The sequence below is a fragment of the Melitaea cinxia genome, chromosome 5 (assembly GCF_905220565.1).
Source record: "Melitaea cinxia chromosome 5, ilMelCinx1.1, whole genome shotgun sequence".
Taxonomy (NCBI): domain Eukaryota; kingdom Metazoa; phylum Arthropoda; class Insecta; order Lepidoptera; family Nymphalidae; genus Melitaea; species Melitaea cinxia.
In genome coordinates, this window is record NC_059398.1 from 1,645,124 (window position 1) to 1,662,595 (window position 17,472).

The 17,472-nt window shown below is 32.2% G+C and overlaps 2 protein-coding genes across 3 annotated transcripts in view; one reads left to right on the forward strand and one right to left on the reverse strand.

Moving 5' to 3' along the window:
- The first annotated feature begins 5,783 nt into the window (after nt 1-5,783).
- Nucleotides 5,784-7,547, forward strand: LOC123653979 (probable DNA replication complex GINS protein PSF2). The gene is made up of 3 exons (XM_045589946.1): nt 5,784-6,141; nt 6,587-6,857; nt 7,402-7,547. The coding sequence occupies exons 1-3, from the start codon at nt 5,897-5,899 to the stop codon at nt 7,474-7,476; spliced, it is 591 nt and encodes a 196-aa protein (XP_045445902.1). The 5' UTR covers nt 5,784-5,896; the 3' UTR covers nt 7,477-7,547.
- Nucleotides 7,548-13,464: 5,917 nt separating this feature from the next.
- LOC123653938 (TNF receptor-associated factor 4) overlaps nt 13,465-17,472 on the reverse strand; it is a 42,599-nt gene continuing 38,591 nt past the window's right edge. For both annotated transcript variants that reach the window (XM_045589912.1, XM_045589911.1), the window contains 2 exons: nt 15,889-16,149; nt 13,465-13,983 (listed from right to left, as the gene is read on the reverse strand). In XM_045589912.1, coding sequence (XP_045445868.1) covers nt 13,630-13,983; nt 15,889-16,149 — 615 coding nt within the window. In that variant the 3' untranslated portion in view covers nt 13,465-13,629. The remainder of the gene's footprint in view (nt 13,984-15,888; nt 16,150-17,472) is intronic.

Sequence of the window (17,472 nt, forward strand, 5' to 3'; positions counted from 1 at the left end):
CCCATTTGACCCACACAGAATGATGGAAAATAATAAGACTTGTGGTACAAGTATCGAATTTTGGTTCGCCTTATTATAATAAAATTGTCAGTTTTGAAAATTTGAATACTCTGGCGGGCTGCACAAAATCTCTATTCGGGCCGTATACGGCCCGCGAGCCACGGTCTGCTCACCCCTAACCTACGTTATATATACTATGATAATTTTTTTATAGAATTTATTGGCAAATACATAGAAAGAAACTATGGTCCAATTCCACTAGTGATATCAGAAAAAAAAGTTACAATTTACGTGGCACATATGTCAGCCATCAGAGACATTATCAGCAGGTGAAACAGACCCTAAATCTTTCACTGAATAAAAATATTATTAAATTTTTCAAATAACTTACAGAGGCAGTTAAGTAATAAGAGTATGATAAGTAGTTTTAGTCGTTAAGTTGTTATCAGAAACTCATAAGGCTAATTACAGCGGACTGAATGCTTAAATGCGGTTAAATTACACAGATTTGGTAACTTAAAGATATCGTAAGACCGGCATTAAGTTTTGTCTAACTTAAAACAGGGGCTGTGAACATTTTACTATTACTTATACATAAACATACATTTGAGTAAGTTGTTTGTTTCTTACAGATCGAATTGATTTACAAAATTTTTGGTACATTTAGATAGATATATTATTAATGTTCTGTTTCTTTTGTTATAGGTTTATAATTCAAATATAAGAAAATTTGAACATTTTTTAAATGATAAGTTGAAATATTTTACAAAAAATCTTACATTTTCTTCGACAAAAATGTAATTTTGTGCTATTCTGAATCATAACCTATCTCTAACATTTTCAAACAATGAAACAAATACGAGCATGAAAACCATAATTTTTAATCAAAACCAATTCGATAATTGACTAACAAAACAAATAGTAAAATAAATATATTAAGCCGAGCATGACGTACCAAATGTTTACGACGCAAGTTCCCGAGATAGGAAAGTTTCTCAAGCGATGCAGGCCGACCGCAATCAACATAATTTACTTAATAATGAACCAGAATAAGGATTATTTCGCTATTTCAGAACTTTTATCTGTATGTGTATAAAAGTCTATTAATGTTTTATATTTTATTTGTAGCTGTTTTATTCTAATTCGTAGAAAAAAAATTGAGTATTTTTTATGTATGTACCGTCGGCCAAGAAAGTGGTGTACCACCCTAAGGTTGAATGCAGCTTGCATATTCATAGGTGATAAAGATTATTTTCGTTTGCACATCGATCTGACAACTTCTATTGCCGTCTTTATCTAATTATTGATAACGATATTATTTATACCTAGTAGAGTTTAAAATGCTATGTATATTAATGACGTATGAACACTTATCAATTAGGTTTACGTCATTATTATATGTCTCTTTCAGTAATAAGTATATTTTAATAATAACGAACCTTGTTGTCATTTTCGTTGACCAGGAAACTAAATCAAAACTGGTACACTACTTTCTTAGCCGACCGTACATAGGATATTATTGAAAACTATCGTTTATGATATTACAGTTATTGAGGTAGGTAACAGCAGGAAATGTCAACCTTAAAAAAGACCACAGATAAATAATACTGCTCTCAATTAGTGTTGTGTTTCTCTAATGAGTAAGGTAGCCAGATCTCGTGGTGAAAGTCGATGTTAGGGTCAGCAACGCGCCTGCGATGCCTCTGGTGTTGCAGGCGTGTAAATGTTACTGTAATAGTTTTAAATGAGTCGTGCACTTGTTTGCCGGCATTGTTGCATAAAAAAACATTGCAAACAATTATTGATGAATTTTGATGTGACCAAAAAATTAAAGGCCCTACGTCCAGCAGTGGACTGCAATAGGCTGAACTGACTGACTGACTGACAACAAGTTAAAGTTTCATGGTTCGAATATAATCATGAGTAATTACTATGAAAACATATACATACAACACTAATAAACATCTAGTAATTGCATAAAATTAAAATATCCACGTAATAAAATTTGCCTATTTTAATGTTATAAATAATATTAAACATATTTTAAATACATTTTTATAGTTACATTTCTTTTGCCCTTGAAACTATTAACTTTCAACTATTCGTATTCGGGTGGATTCAAATCCGAGACCCCGTCGGTCCCCTGTCGTCACTTGTCAGACCCCGCCGCTCTGGCGGGTTACACCCAGCTTAGTTATTGGCTTAACTGTACTCATATAATATATTTTTGTTATTTGTTGAAACAAAAATACAATAACTCGCGGATCTTTTGTCAGTTTGTTTGGAAAATTTATAATGAATCTAGAAAATCGTACTTCAAATCTATTTTTTTCGATGTCAAATTTTTACGTTACATGTTGTTAGTATTATCTATACCTACATTGTACAGTAGTACTTGTTAAATTAAAAAGTTAAATTTTGTTTTTTTTTTCCAAAATATTTATAAAACATATTCAAATATGAATGAATAAAAAAATAACTAAATATTAAAGTCTATTAAACCATAATATATTTTATAATTATTTGTGTTCTTCTATTTGATATCTCCAAAGTTTTGTAAAATAAATCTAGCACAATTAACCCTTGTAAAGACAAACTAATATATAAAGCTTATTAACTAATTAAACTTATTATAACTAATACATGAATAATTGTAATTATAAAACGTAATAAGCAACAGAAACGTCGTTCCGTGTAACATATTCGTAATCGTAAACAACGAGATTTAACGACAATCGCTATGTACGCACGTGCGATGCGTTGATTTTAGGCGTAGTGTAGACGGAACTGTCATTAACCCGACATTTATGGGTGTCATTTTAATATGTGCACGATTTGTTGTCTGTTGTGTTCGACATTAATAATAATTTGACTTTTTTTTCGTCTTTTTTAAAACGTAATAAATACTGTGTGAAAATTGTTATTGCTGCAACATTAAGGAATAAGGAACGTTAAGGAAGGTGGGTGTCGTAAGAGGCGACTAAGGGATAACAAGGTTCCACTACCACCTTGGAACTTAGAAGCCGACCGATGGCGGGATAACCATCTAACCACTGGCTTTGAAACACACAGGCCGAAGACGGGCAGCAGCGTCTTAGGTGCGACAAAGCCAGCCCTGCGGTCACCAACCCGCCTGCCCAGCGTAGTGACTATGGGCAACACACACGATTTCACGCATTTTTGGCGCGAACTTGTAGAGGCCTATATCCAGCAGTGGACTGCAATAGGCAGGAATGATGATGATGATGATGATGAATGATAAGGAATAAAGAAAAAAAATTAAACATTTAAATTCAAACTTTAATATTTCTTTTCATTGGTAATAAATTTTATTAAAGGTTGAAAAGCCCGTTGGCGCAGTTTGCAGTGCCCTGCTTTCTGTTCTGCGGGTTGCGGGTGCGATTCCCGCCCGAGTCTGGGTGTAATATAATATTTGTATTTATATATTTATATATGTACCTATTATTTCTATGTATGTTTATCAAAAAAAAAAACAGTTTTAACAGTCGGCTGTTACCTGTAACACAAGCAATCAGTTGCTTACAACAGGAACAGACGATCGTGTATGTGTGTGTTAAAAAAAGAAATAAAAAAATTAATAAGTATTATACTTTTACTATACTTTTTTGTATTGAAAAGTTCTTTATTTTTATTTAGTTTAGTGATGACATATAACGTACGTGCTAGCCTAAAAGTTGTTGCTGCATAGTTAAGGATTAAAAAAAAGTAGAACAATAATACCTAACTCGAACTGCTTAGCATGTCAAATTGTTTATTTTTCTTCTTTTTCTTTAGGATTAATGGATTTTAATTTGTTTATTTTTCAATAATTTAATTATAATAACCTTTTAAACTTATACATACTTAATTAAGCATCTTATATTTAAAAGTTCTATTTTTATTTTATTTGAAAAGTAAGCCTGGTTCTTATAGTAGTCGGTAGATGTCACCACGTGTAGAAGATAGCACTCGAGCAAACATCTTCTGAAACGAATGGATTTTAAATGACTGTGATTTCGCGCGATCTCTCGTATTTGTATGCAGATTTAGAACCGTGAGAGATGACAATGATTTCTGTTCAAATTATGTTATAGTAATATAGAGCTTAGGAATATACATATATATTGTATAACTAAGTCGTCAAACAAGCGTTTTTGGAATTGAAATATCATAAAAAATAATAAAAATTTAGAAACGGAAAATTTTTAAGAGCTATAAATTTATAATTAAAATAAAAAAAGTGGTTTTTCTTTTCTTCCACTAAAGCCTTATTATACTTACTTTTCTGATTAAACTTATACTTAACTTTACGTTACATACTATTTTATTAATTAATCAATTTAAAACAACATATTGATTTTTTTTTTCTTTACTAAAGATACCTTTATCATACTTATTCCTATATTTATTTCCTGTTAATTTTGTAATTAGCTATAAATTTTAATTAAGTACATAAAAAAGTACTAAAAACAATCAAAATGGAAATACCGATTGACTATTTTTTTTAAAGATTTATTTACAGAAAAGACCATTTGAAAAAAAGAGAGATAATTAAAATTTAAAAAAAAAACAACTCGTCTCAGATAAAGCTTCAGACCCTATGCGATGGCGGACACCATAAATAACAGAACGTCGGGATTGTCAACCGGCCACCCTAATTTACTGCTAGTAATTAGGAGTTTGCACTTTGCCAAAGCGATTTGCATCGATCGACTCAAGTTTTGACTTATCATTGAGACGATATTAAAATAATACTTATTTATACAAAAGTTTCAAATGTTTGTACCTACTAGCTTATTCCTGCTGTTCCCACCTTAGTACCTGAAAGTGACGATATGCTAACCCAGTGAACACATGACGTAAATTTACGTAAATGTGATATCAATGTGACATCAAATACTAATTTTATATCGTTTTAATATAACACCTACGTAAATTAATGTCATGTGTCCACTGGGTAATCCTTGGAAAAAATCTCATAACACATAGACAAATGCAGACTGAATTCTCATACCGAGTTATGAGAATTTATCAGATCTCATAGACTCTCATAACTCTGTATGAGAATTTGATGAAAATTTGATCAAAAAATATCTTCAAGTAGACAGACTTTCTCAAGTAAAAGCCGAACAAACTAATAATTAATTAAATTAATTAATTTTTTTTTCAAAACAAACTTTCATCTCTATACAATCCCAAAAGGATGTAAGTAATTTCAAAACTGTTGAATAGATCATTCCTTGGAGTTTACCCCCTCAGAAACGATTTAAGTCCCGTGGTATAAAAAGGGGATGGAAATCGTGTGAAATAACTCTGAGTAGTGATGCTGAAGCTGATAAGTGACGAAACATTCATATCCCTAATGAATATTTTCATGTAAAGAAAGAATTTTTACTAACAAATACAGACTGATTTTCAAAGAAAACAAAATGTGATTTAATATGTCAAGAGCGCCATCTTACAAATTATTCAAAAACTAAGTGTGTCACATGAGTGTTTTAAAGTTACCCCGCAAGATGTTAATTTAGTACACTTTATGTAGGATAGATGTCACATAAAAATATTTTACATTATTCAAGAAAATTATTAATTAATTGTTTTATAAGTTCGACAACAATCAGTATTAAACAGAAAAAAATTAACTAAGTTTTAAATTTAAGTACTATGTAGTCATTTTTATTTTTCATTAACAAATCAATAAAAAATATTGTCCTACACACAAGTTACTGAACGTTTTCCCGCGGTTTTTTGGCAGCACTCGCCTCTCTTTAATTTTCATTCATAATTTCATTGTTATATTTAAGTTTACTCTCTTTATTGTTGTTATTGTTATTCTGTGAAACTTTAATAGTTTCAAATTGTAATTATAGTTTCCCTTGAAAATTTCAATAAAAATATGGACCCATTCGAAATAGAATTCATAGGTGAAAACAGAATATCGAGTATAATACCAAACTTTTCACACGACAAAATATTTTTAATTTGTGGTGAGTTTGGACCGTTTCGCGCCGGTTTACCGATGAACGTACCTCTTTGGCTGGCTGTGATGTTGAAACAGAAACAAAAATGTCGAATAGTGCCACCAGATTGGATGGATATTGAAGTTTTGGAGAACATTAAAGAAGAAGAGAAAAAATCTAGGTAAGATTGATTGGAACTTCCCACTTCTAGACAAACCTCTATCTCCATATAGGAAAAGCTTGCTCTACTGCGGAATGATAGATAAACTGTTAAAAAAGGCAGCCGATACATGAGAGTAATGAGTTTTGTGTCCATATAAGATAATAATACATAATATATATGAACATAGAAATTTATACTGGAACCATTGCTATTTATAGTTTTAATTAGCGACAAGAGGCCTGGTTTATTTTTTTACTACAATACAATATGTATTAAAATGCAATGGAAAATGCTGCCAGCGGTGCCATCATTCCATGTAGATATAATACATAAAAATATATTGTAAACAAAGTTATGTGTAATTTATTCATTCTTAAAATAACTCTATGTAAATTTATATAATATTTTTAAATGTTGAAATTAATTACATTATAAATTAACCATATATATTTTATATTTAAAGATTTTTCACAAAAATGCCCCATGAGCACTACATGGTAGAAGCTAAACTGATCCTGGGAGCGGCCGCGGAGGACATACCACAAGCTTCTGAGATCAAAACAATTATTAAAGACATATGGGATATAAGAATGTCAAAGCTAAGAACTTCTATGGATGCTTTGATGAAATCAGGGGGTTCATACGGTAGATTGGATCACTTAACAATGATGGAAATAAACTCTGTCAAACCATTGCTTCCGCAGTCTATGGACGAGCTACATAAGATAAAAATGGTAATTAGCTGTTTTTTATTTTCTTGGCAGTAAAAATTGAGACTAGATAAAAAAATACCTTGTAAGAATAAAACAATAAAATTAAAATTTCTATTCAGTGGTGTAGGGTATTTTTTTGCCGCTTTGACTGCACCAAAAACTTGCCGCCCTGACTCCACCAAAAATTTGCCACCCCTATCAATTCACCAAATTAATTTAACACACTGCAAGCAGAATTTCCATTATGTTCATTGACCAATTCAAATAAAAGAGTCCTTAATTCTACTGTACATTTATCTCTGTTACGTTGCCACCCAGGACCATGGCGCCCCGGTACACCCCACACTATGCCACTGTACTTATTATAAATGGAACATAGTCTTAATATAAGATAGACACAGGACCGCCTAGGCATGAATTTACTATATGATATTACTTGAAATAGAGATATATTTTCTATTTACAAATACAATTCTTAAAATTATGCTATTTACATATTATTACATATGGCATATAAAGTTCAACATAAATCTATTTATATTTTATAATCATTTAATATTTTCAGATGACCAGAACAACGGCTAATCCAAATTTGAACATTTCGACATTCAGCCAGTCTGGTAGTTCACAACACACGTGAAATAATGAAAATATCGTCGTTAAAGAGTTTTAAATAAGGCATTTTATTTATATAATGCACTAGAAACTCAACTGGATTACCATATTTGTTATTTTTTATATGAAAATTTGGCTATTTGACTATTAGGTTTTTTAACAACTAAAAACATTTCAAAACTTGTTACTTCTTTTTAAAACATAATTATTGAATTTATTAAAAATATGTAAATCATGAATTCATGGTATATACTCGTACATTACAATCAAAACAAAATATCAATCATATTTATACGATTTCATTTTTGTGTTACCCACACATTAGGGAATTCTTAACACTTTTTAATATCATATCAAAAATCGACCGTTCCAGCTGTCGGAAGTAACGTAACGTAAGTAACCACTTACAACCGAATATGAAATCATCATCATATCAAAAATATTGATTTAGCGCCTACATCATAGCATAGCTTACACACACACACGCACCGACACGGTCAGTCGGAGAATCAGGTTCGATCTCTGCTGCAACGGTCGATTTTATATGATATTAAAAAAAAAATCAACCATATTGTTATAAATTCTGATAGTATGTCTGACACTAATTATATTTAAACAATAAAGAAAACGGTCCTTTAGTACTTAATGTTTTATATTCGTAGAAGAAGAAGAAGAAGAAATATACTTTATTGTGCATATTACATAACATACATCTTTAAAAATAAAATTTGCAAAACAATACTATGCACAAAGGCGGTCTTATCGCTAGGTAAGCGATTTCTTCCAGACAACCTTGGGGTAGAGGAGATTTTAAAATAAAAAGAGTAGGGTTATCAAAAGGCAAAACAGAAAATTAAAAACAAAGTAGATCCTACATTCTAATAATAATACAATAATATATATATATATATATATATATATATATAGATAGATAGTATATATTATAAACATATAAAGAATTAAATACACAAATAAATACATACCCATTCCATTATATATAATATATATAAATAAATAGTATATATTATAAATATATAAACAGTTAAATACACAAATAAATACATACCCATTACATTATGCTTTATCGTAAAATATATACACAAATAAATACATACCTATTATGAAGTGGATAATAGTTAATCATAAATATAATATTGAATAATTCGTATTATAATTTAAATAATGTTAAGTAAAATAGTATAGACCTTACATACAAATTAAATGCATGGTTATATTTTGGTTAGTTGAATATTTGTTTCTTTATATCTATATACATATGTACGCGTAGTGTGTTTGTATTTTTACTATATACTTCTTTTGGGCAAAACACATGAGTTCACGTTATTTTTGGCGTAAACTTGTGGAGGCCTATGTCCAGCAGTGGACTGTTTAGGCTGTAATGATGATGATGATGATGAAGAATTCTTTTGGCGCGTTACGGAAACGTAATGAGGATACATTTTTACGATGCGCGCACACACCGACACCCTCACAAAAAACAGACATCCTGAAGTTGGCTATTCAACGAAGAAGAAGTTAGCAACGTGAAGTTAGCTAGCCAATGAAGTATAACTTCTTACGTGCGAATATAAGTACACAAACACTTTTTTTTTTTTTTAAATATGATTTTAAATAGTAATGCTATGAAGTAGGTATATAAATATGGATTTTTTTTTTAAATAATAACTAAAAAACATTTGTGCCAATTGCAGTTATCAAATCCATTTTCATATTGCTCTAGTTCTATTATTGATATTGATAAGGGATACTTTAAAAATGTTTTTAAACTTTGCATGCACATAAATATAAAGACTATGTAATTAACAGAAGGAGCCATCCATAAATTTCGTCACGCGAATTTCACGATTTTTCGACTCCTCCCCCTTGTCACATTAGACACCCCCCCCCCTTACTGAGACGTCATGTATTTTGCCATTTTGCACATCAGTTTGGACATTTTATATTTTCATTTATTATCTATATACATGATTTAATGCTCACAATCACATATATTATTATAGATAGGTATGTTGAAATATGATGTCACAAAATTTTAGAATCCTCCCCACCCCTTGTCACATTGTAACACTTCGTCGACCGCGACCATTCCCTTAACGTGTGACGTAACTTACGGGTGGCTCCTTAACAAATAATTTGCCTTTCCAAAATCCATTTTTAGGTTCGTTTTGATGTGTATATCTATGTATGTGTATGTATGTCGGTTTGTTGTGTATTCAAATATACAAAGGTATAAACAATGTTGTCATGTTCTATTAATAAGAAATATTGAGCTTAAATCTTTGTATCTGTGATAATAAAATATTGCAATCAAGTATAATCATTTATTTCATAAAATGTTGGAAATAAAAAACTGCTCAACAATTTAATCAATAAATACCTAGTAGTTTTTGTTTAATTTTAACGATATAAGCTTTATTAAAATATATATAATTAGGTAGTAGCTGACCGTTTTGCCATATATATTATTAACCCCACTAAATACCCCCCCTGTAACTTAAGAGGTATGAAAAATAGATGTTGGCCGATTCTCAGACCTACCCGATATGCACACAAAATTTCATAAAAATCAGTCCAGCCGTTTCCGAGGAGCATTGTAACTAACATTGTAACACGAGAATAAGATATAGATGTTTTATAGTTCGCAACTTTGGGTACGGCGCATGGTTGGTGGTTGCGGTTTCGATTCCCGCGATAATGTACATACAAATAGTATGATGCTTATGTTGGTTTTTATGCAATAAATGACTACTTATATAATCTAGGAAGGTTTATTCTTTCAATATTTTTCTTGTGTTATCTTGCACTCGTTATATATACTTACAATAACATAAATAAAAAACAAACATTACAAAAAAAAATCGTAGTAAAGACTACTACAACAGTACTGAGTAAGAGATCCCGCCATTTGATTTCACGACACCAAAGCCGCCTGGCGCACACAAGCGTAGGCTAACTTAAGCACAGAAGAAAAGCTTTTTTGAGAGTGGGGGTTAGAGATGATGTTGATACTGCCAGATGATTTGAGAATTAGAAAGAAAATCGTAAACTTCGTTTTTCGCTTTCGCTTTCGCTAACCTAACCTTATATAAAATAATAATAAAAAAACAATTTTATTTGTAATTGTATATTATTAAAATCATTGACGCCTTCCAAGATGCGACGATGTTCTAAGGTATCGCTTATGTTGCACTGTACTACTTTTCTCGCTATTCGCTTATGACGTCACCAGGGTGTCGTTTATGCTTGACAACGGCGTCTATATCAGATTTATTATGGCGATTTGATTTTTTTATTCATTTGCTATTTATGTGTTAGCTAATGATAGTTTTATGTTTTTTATATTTTGTTTTATTCAAATATCAAATTATTTATAGAAAATAGAATAGATTAAAAAACATCTTTACCATTTTGACTAGCCCGTTGGCGCAGTTTGTAGTGACCCTGCTTTCTGCTCCGGAGGTTATGGGTTCGATTCGGGGTGGGCCCCGAGTCTGGGTGTAATATACATTTATTTATATAATATGTATAATTTATAAGTATGCTGATCAAAAAAAAAAATTGTAGCGCTACCAGTCGGCTGTTACCTATAACACAAGCATTAAGTTGCTTACTTTTGGAACAGATGACTGTGTTTATGTTGTAAATATTTTAAAATATATATATTTTTTTATATATTTATACCTACCTCTTGCGTCACATTCCTAGCGGTCAACTATAGACGACTTCGTTGGACGGTGTTCTGGACATATCATTTACGTGGAATTAGAATGCGTTTTTATTTCACTGTTTCTCAGTACGTGTTGCTCTAAAAGACTTGTTTTTTATACTCAAATGTTGCTGGGATATTCTATTTTCAGAAATGTTTGACTAGAAATATTTGTTTAACAATTTTATTTAATATTTTTGTGGTCCGTATTTTTTGTCGCCTATAGACGTCGTTGGCGCACAAGGCTCGCAAGCCTTTGTCAAAGTATAGGTGACTTTGGCGTTCAAAAGATTAAAGCTTTACGAGATAAAAATGTAGTTCATTATTTGATCGTATAGATATGTCCAAAATTTAATTAAAGAACTACCAAGAAATTAGAATTTCAGTTTTTATTATGTGACATACGGTTGTGGTATGGATTTGCCAATAAAAGATTTATTTATTATTAAAACTTTTATCTTAATATCAAAAGTCATGTACATAGATTTCTTAACACTAACGTGTAACGCAACTTACAATCTAATCTTTTTGTTAGACTCATTGTAGTTACTGATAAGGTACTTAAACAAAGAACATTCTCAAAATTCTAACTTACGTTTAAAGGGTTACTATGACATTTAGAATTACTAGCAAATTATATCAGACATAGAAAAAAAATACTGTACAGATAACCCTAAAAAAATTAAACATTTTCTCCTTATTTAAAAAAAAAAAAAAAAAAAAACGTTAGAAAAAGACCCTTCTATTTCGAAATTGCGTTAAACAAAATTTTTCGTTGCTACCACATTAAAATAATCATATTTCGTATATCTGAATTATAAATTCACAAACATTAACCTACATTTTTCATTAAAGTATTTATTTTATAATCAATATCATATAATATTTATATATATTACGCATGAATCTAACACACCTATAAAATACGCAGTTGAATAAAATCGGGCTTAAAATAATGTTTTTTTCTGGAATGTAAAATTACAGTTGAGATTAAACAAAAGCAAGCGTTTTTGAGATCCAAAAGATAGAAATGAAGCTGTTTTTTATACTTAGTTTTTGAACGTTGCAATTAACAATTTAAATCGAAAAAGTATTTTTTTAACAATTTGTGTTCTTATAGCAACTATAATGAAGTTGAATAGATACTTAAACGTAAAATTAATATTATTACAAACAGCTAAGCCGTGATCAGTTTTCGCGTTGATTAACTTTGCTAATAAAATGTACACCACTAAAATTATTGCTTGCGCAAAGTCATCAAAACACTTTGGTCTAACTCCAGCTTGTAAACACACAGAAACAAGTAAAGATTATTTTTTATTTACATTAATATTATAAGATTCTTTGATAGTATAATATATACATAGAAAAATATTTTTTTTTTGGATAAATTATTTAGTATAGAAAATATATACAAAGATCTGCCGATATAACGTTACTGAACACGTCTCAAAGCTACATTTATAATCTGTATTTGAAGTTCGTGCATTTTTTAAAGCGCCTTTATATTTTATCTGAAGGCCAACAAAAATGCGAACCCGGTGCATAAGCAACACACAGTTTTTGCAGTGACCTATAAAAATGTGTGTATTGAAAAAAAAAGTTACTTAATAAATTTTATATGGCACGTTTGTAACAGCAGTTTTAGTGATTCCTTCAAAAGGAAATTAAATTCTATAGCGAATAAGTATAAAATATAAATTTCTTTGAAACAGTGCTGAGTACGTTATTTACTTCTAACGGCAATGAAACTCAAGAGATCTTCAGTGAAAGGATAACAATGCAGCGTTTGCGCTCTTACATCTAAATATTTACAATTTTCCAAAATTACGTCTACGGTCTTATTACACAGGTCAGAACACTAAGCCCAATTTCAATGGTGAGAGATTAGTACGATAATGTCTAACTTTTCGTTCGCTCCAACGCCGCTGTACGTTGCTGTACGTCAATACTATCGCTTAGTGCCGTCACGTGGTGCGGTGTTGACCTTCATTGTAATTGGTTACATTGAGTAGCGTTCTTCATTGAATGCTATTCTGTCTTCGTTGCACAGCACCACGGTCTTATGCACTAAGCGATCGTCATGCCACTCATGCTTCTGGCGGCTTTTAACCATTAAACCACTTACGCCAACGTACCACTGTGGTTTCCCGACCTGCGTAATAGGACCGTGTACGTCACATATTGACGTTTTGATTTGACAGCATCAATGATTTCCGCCATTTTTCCATAGTGAAGAAGTCATTTAGGGCTGTGTAGATTTTTTTTTAAATATATATCGATAACTCCAGTCTTATTAACTGTTATATTTGAAACTCAAAAATGCCCTCAACTAATATTCAAATAATATTCTAAATTATATACAACTTAAATTATGACTTTTAAATTATCTAATACTAAATAACAGTGACTTGTATATAGTAACGTAGACTGATAAACCTTAATGCTAAATTAGACGGCTACTATTTTACTAGGATCAACTTTGACTCGGAGAAACATGACGTCGTCCTTGACGAAATTTCTTTTTTTGAGCATTTCGTGTGAGACGAACCTCGGGAAACCGAAGCCTAGCGCGTCTGGTTCCTTTGATGGTCTTTGGAAGTTCTTCCATGTGGGGTCTGGGACGAAGCTTTCTACGATATTGCAGGCTCTGTCTGGGCTTGAACTTTGGTCGAAGAGTGTGAAGGACACTGTGTGAGCGAACGGCCAGCGCAGGAGTGCGTCGTACTCGCCCGGCAAGATCTTGATGTACACTGACATGTGGGTTGACTCGCCAGCGCCATTGCCGTTCAGGAATAGTGATGCCTAAAAACAAAAAAAAATTAACTTATTAAAAACACAGAAGTTTTTGACAAAAAAAAAATGTTTTTAGCATTTCTAAATTTATAATTTATTTATTTATACCAACATTCCCATATGTGATTAAACAAATACATATTTCAGACTCCTAATAGCAAATATACTAAATCAAGGTTTTTTACAATAGATGATTGATGTGTAATCAAATATTGTTCGTATAAAAATATCGAATAAACTTTTGTGTGTTTGTTGACAAAACCTAACCTTGATGCGTATAAAGTTAATTTTAAAACATAATAATTGTGTTTGCTCGCAAACGAAAAAAAAACCGACTTCAATTACATCGACAAGTAATATAACGTAGATCGACGAATCGAAACTCGACGAAATAGTCAAGCAACCACGCGTTATCAAAGATTACTCAAAAAGTAGTTATCAGATCTCGATAAAATTTATATGTGACCACATGATAAACATCAGCTTTCGATTAAATTAAAAATTATCAAAATCGGTACACCCAGTAAAAAGTTATTACGGATTTTTGAGAGTTTCCCTCGATTCCTCTGGGATCCCATCATCAGATCCTAGTTTCCTTATCACGGTACCAAACTAGGGATATCCCCTTTCCAACAAAAAAAGAATTATCAAAATCGGTACATCCAGTAGAAAGTTATGCGGTATAATACAACGTAGGTCGGCGAAAAAAGCGTCAAGTGAAAACACATTATTAGATATAACTCGAAAAGTAGTTGTTAGATCTCAAATAAATTTAAATGGGACCAATTGGCACACACCACCTTTCGATTAAAACAAAATTTGTCGAAATCGGTCTACCCGGTCAAAAGTTCTGATGTAACATACATAAAAAAAAAAAAAAAAAAAAAAAAAAAATACAGTCGAATTGAGAACCTCCTCCTTTTTTGGAAGTCGGTTAAAAAGAGGAATATAGTTCGTAATATATTTAGTATCGTACGCTCGGAGTGACTAAGTGGTATGAAATGAGATTTCAGCGGCTGTGCAACTGTTAGTCACGATATTATTCACAAGTATAAATAAACCGCGTGCATTTTGTTTACTAACAAAAGATTCGGTCTGTCATAATTAGGCATAGATTGAGACAGTTTAGTGTTTTACTTTAGTTATGCTATTTTTAAATATTTTGACGAAAAAACGTGTTAATTTATTGTTAATTACCTGCGATATATTTGGAACGATACATTGAACGCAAAAGAAGTTATATTTCGAGAGGATAACTCTTTATAATATTTAATCACTAAATTCTAGTTTTTTAATGCACAGTAACATGAAATCAATTACTTTACTTTTAATATTCTACAATTTTTAACCGACTTCAAAAAAGGAGGAGGTTACTCAATTCGACCGTATATGTTTTTTTTTTCCTTTTTTTTATGTATGTTCGGGGATAACTCCGTTGTTTATGGACCGATTTGGATAATTCTTTTTTTGTTGGAAAGAAAATATCCCTAGTTTGGTATCATGATAAGGAAACCAGGATCTGATGATGAGATCCCAGAGAAATCGAGGAAAACTCTCGAAAATCCGCATAACTTTTTACTGGGTGTACCGATTTTGAGGATTTTTAATTTAATCGAAAGTCGATGTTTATCGGTCATCTTTAAATTTCATCGAGATCTGATTACAACTTTTGGAGTAATCTTTGATAATGCGTATTTACTTGACATTTTTTTTTTGTCTACCTACGTTGTATTACTTGTCAATATAATTGAAATCGGTTTTTCTTCGTTTGCCTGCAAACACAATTATTCGTCAACACTGTTGTATCTAGCCTACACTACTGCACACACACATATCCTCAGACATAGGCATGTCACGCTGTGCCGTCCCCAATGTCACTATATCCGCAGGCGGCAGGTACCGTGCGCCACTGACCTGCAGCTTGTAGCCGTACTGCGAGGTGTAGAAGGCGGGCGACACGAGCTCCACGCCGTCGCGCGCGCGCGCCTCGGCCATGCGCGCGGCCCAGTCGGGCACGCGCCACACGAGCGCGCCGCTGCACGCCGCGCCCAGGCGCGCCACGGCGCCGCGCAGCGCGTCCAGCTGGCGCGCCTGCCGCGCCGCCAGCGCGCACACCAGCGCCAGGTGCGTCTGCGTGCTCTCCTCCGAGTGCCGCTCCAGCGCGGGCCGCGTGCCCTGCGTCGTACGTATTTTTAATCTACATTTTACTCTTTTCACTTGTTTATATATTAACTGAGGTAGGGCATAGCAGGAATTTCCTGCTCAAAATATGGAGCAGCCCGACTGGGGTAGTACCTCGACCTTACAGAGGATCACAGCAAAATAATACTGATTTCAAGCAGTATTGTGTTCCTGTTGGTGAGTAAGGTGACCAGAGCTCCTGGGGGGATGGGGGATTCGGTCGGCAACGCGCTTGCGAAGCTACTGGTGTTGCAGGTGTCTATAAGCTACGGAAATCGCTTACCATCAGGTGAGCCGTACGCTTGTTTGCCGACCTAGTGACATAAAAAAAAAAATACTAGCTTTAACCCGCGGCTTCGCTCGAATTGATTTTTTTATATATATAAAAATATCCTATATTACTTCTAATACCTCCAAGAATATGTGTACAAAGTTTCATGATGATCGGTTAAGTAGTTTTCGCGTGAAAGCGTAACAAACACACTTACTTCACATTTATAATATTAATAGGTGTACTCTTTATTGTACGTGACAAAAATAAAAATATTAACACATTGAAAATAAGGAACAGTGTACACAGGCGGTCTTATCGCTAGCATAGCGATCTCTTTCATGCAACCTTTGGGCATATAGGACACGGCATAGTGAATTTTTTTTTTTTTTTTTTTTTTGTTAGCATGATTTAGTCCTCTCATTTGAATATTTAAAAAAAAGAAAAAGAATCATACTGTCATACGACGTGCCAGGACTACTTAAACTATTACGTAAAAATATAAGTTGGATATAACCGCGTAATTTTATATGTAAGTGTAATGAAATAAAATTCTTTATTATCAATATTGTATTGAATAGTCTACCATAATAATTATATATTGTTTTTTTTTTTTTAATTTGCAAAACAAAAACAACTAAGTACTCAAGCAATAAACAAACGTCATATTTTAATGCCTTATTCTCACACTTTAGAATTAGACTTTCGACTTTTGAAATAAACAGGTACAAAGTACAGTCTAATGCACTTATAATAATAAAAATAAATATTAATTTATATCGTCCCCGTTAAACTAATTATCAGCAGCAAGTTTATTGCATAATCGGAACGCAACATCGAGTACATTAACATAAATCGATGTCAATGGCATGAAATAACTGCATTATCTAACTATGTACACTCATTATCGCATAGCACATAATTTCATATCACACTTTTTTTTATTTATATAGTATCATTATTTATTTATACAATTAAGGGCCTGTTTCACCAGTTGTGGATAATATTTATCCTGCAAATAAGTTACGATTACAGTTTAACAGCAA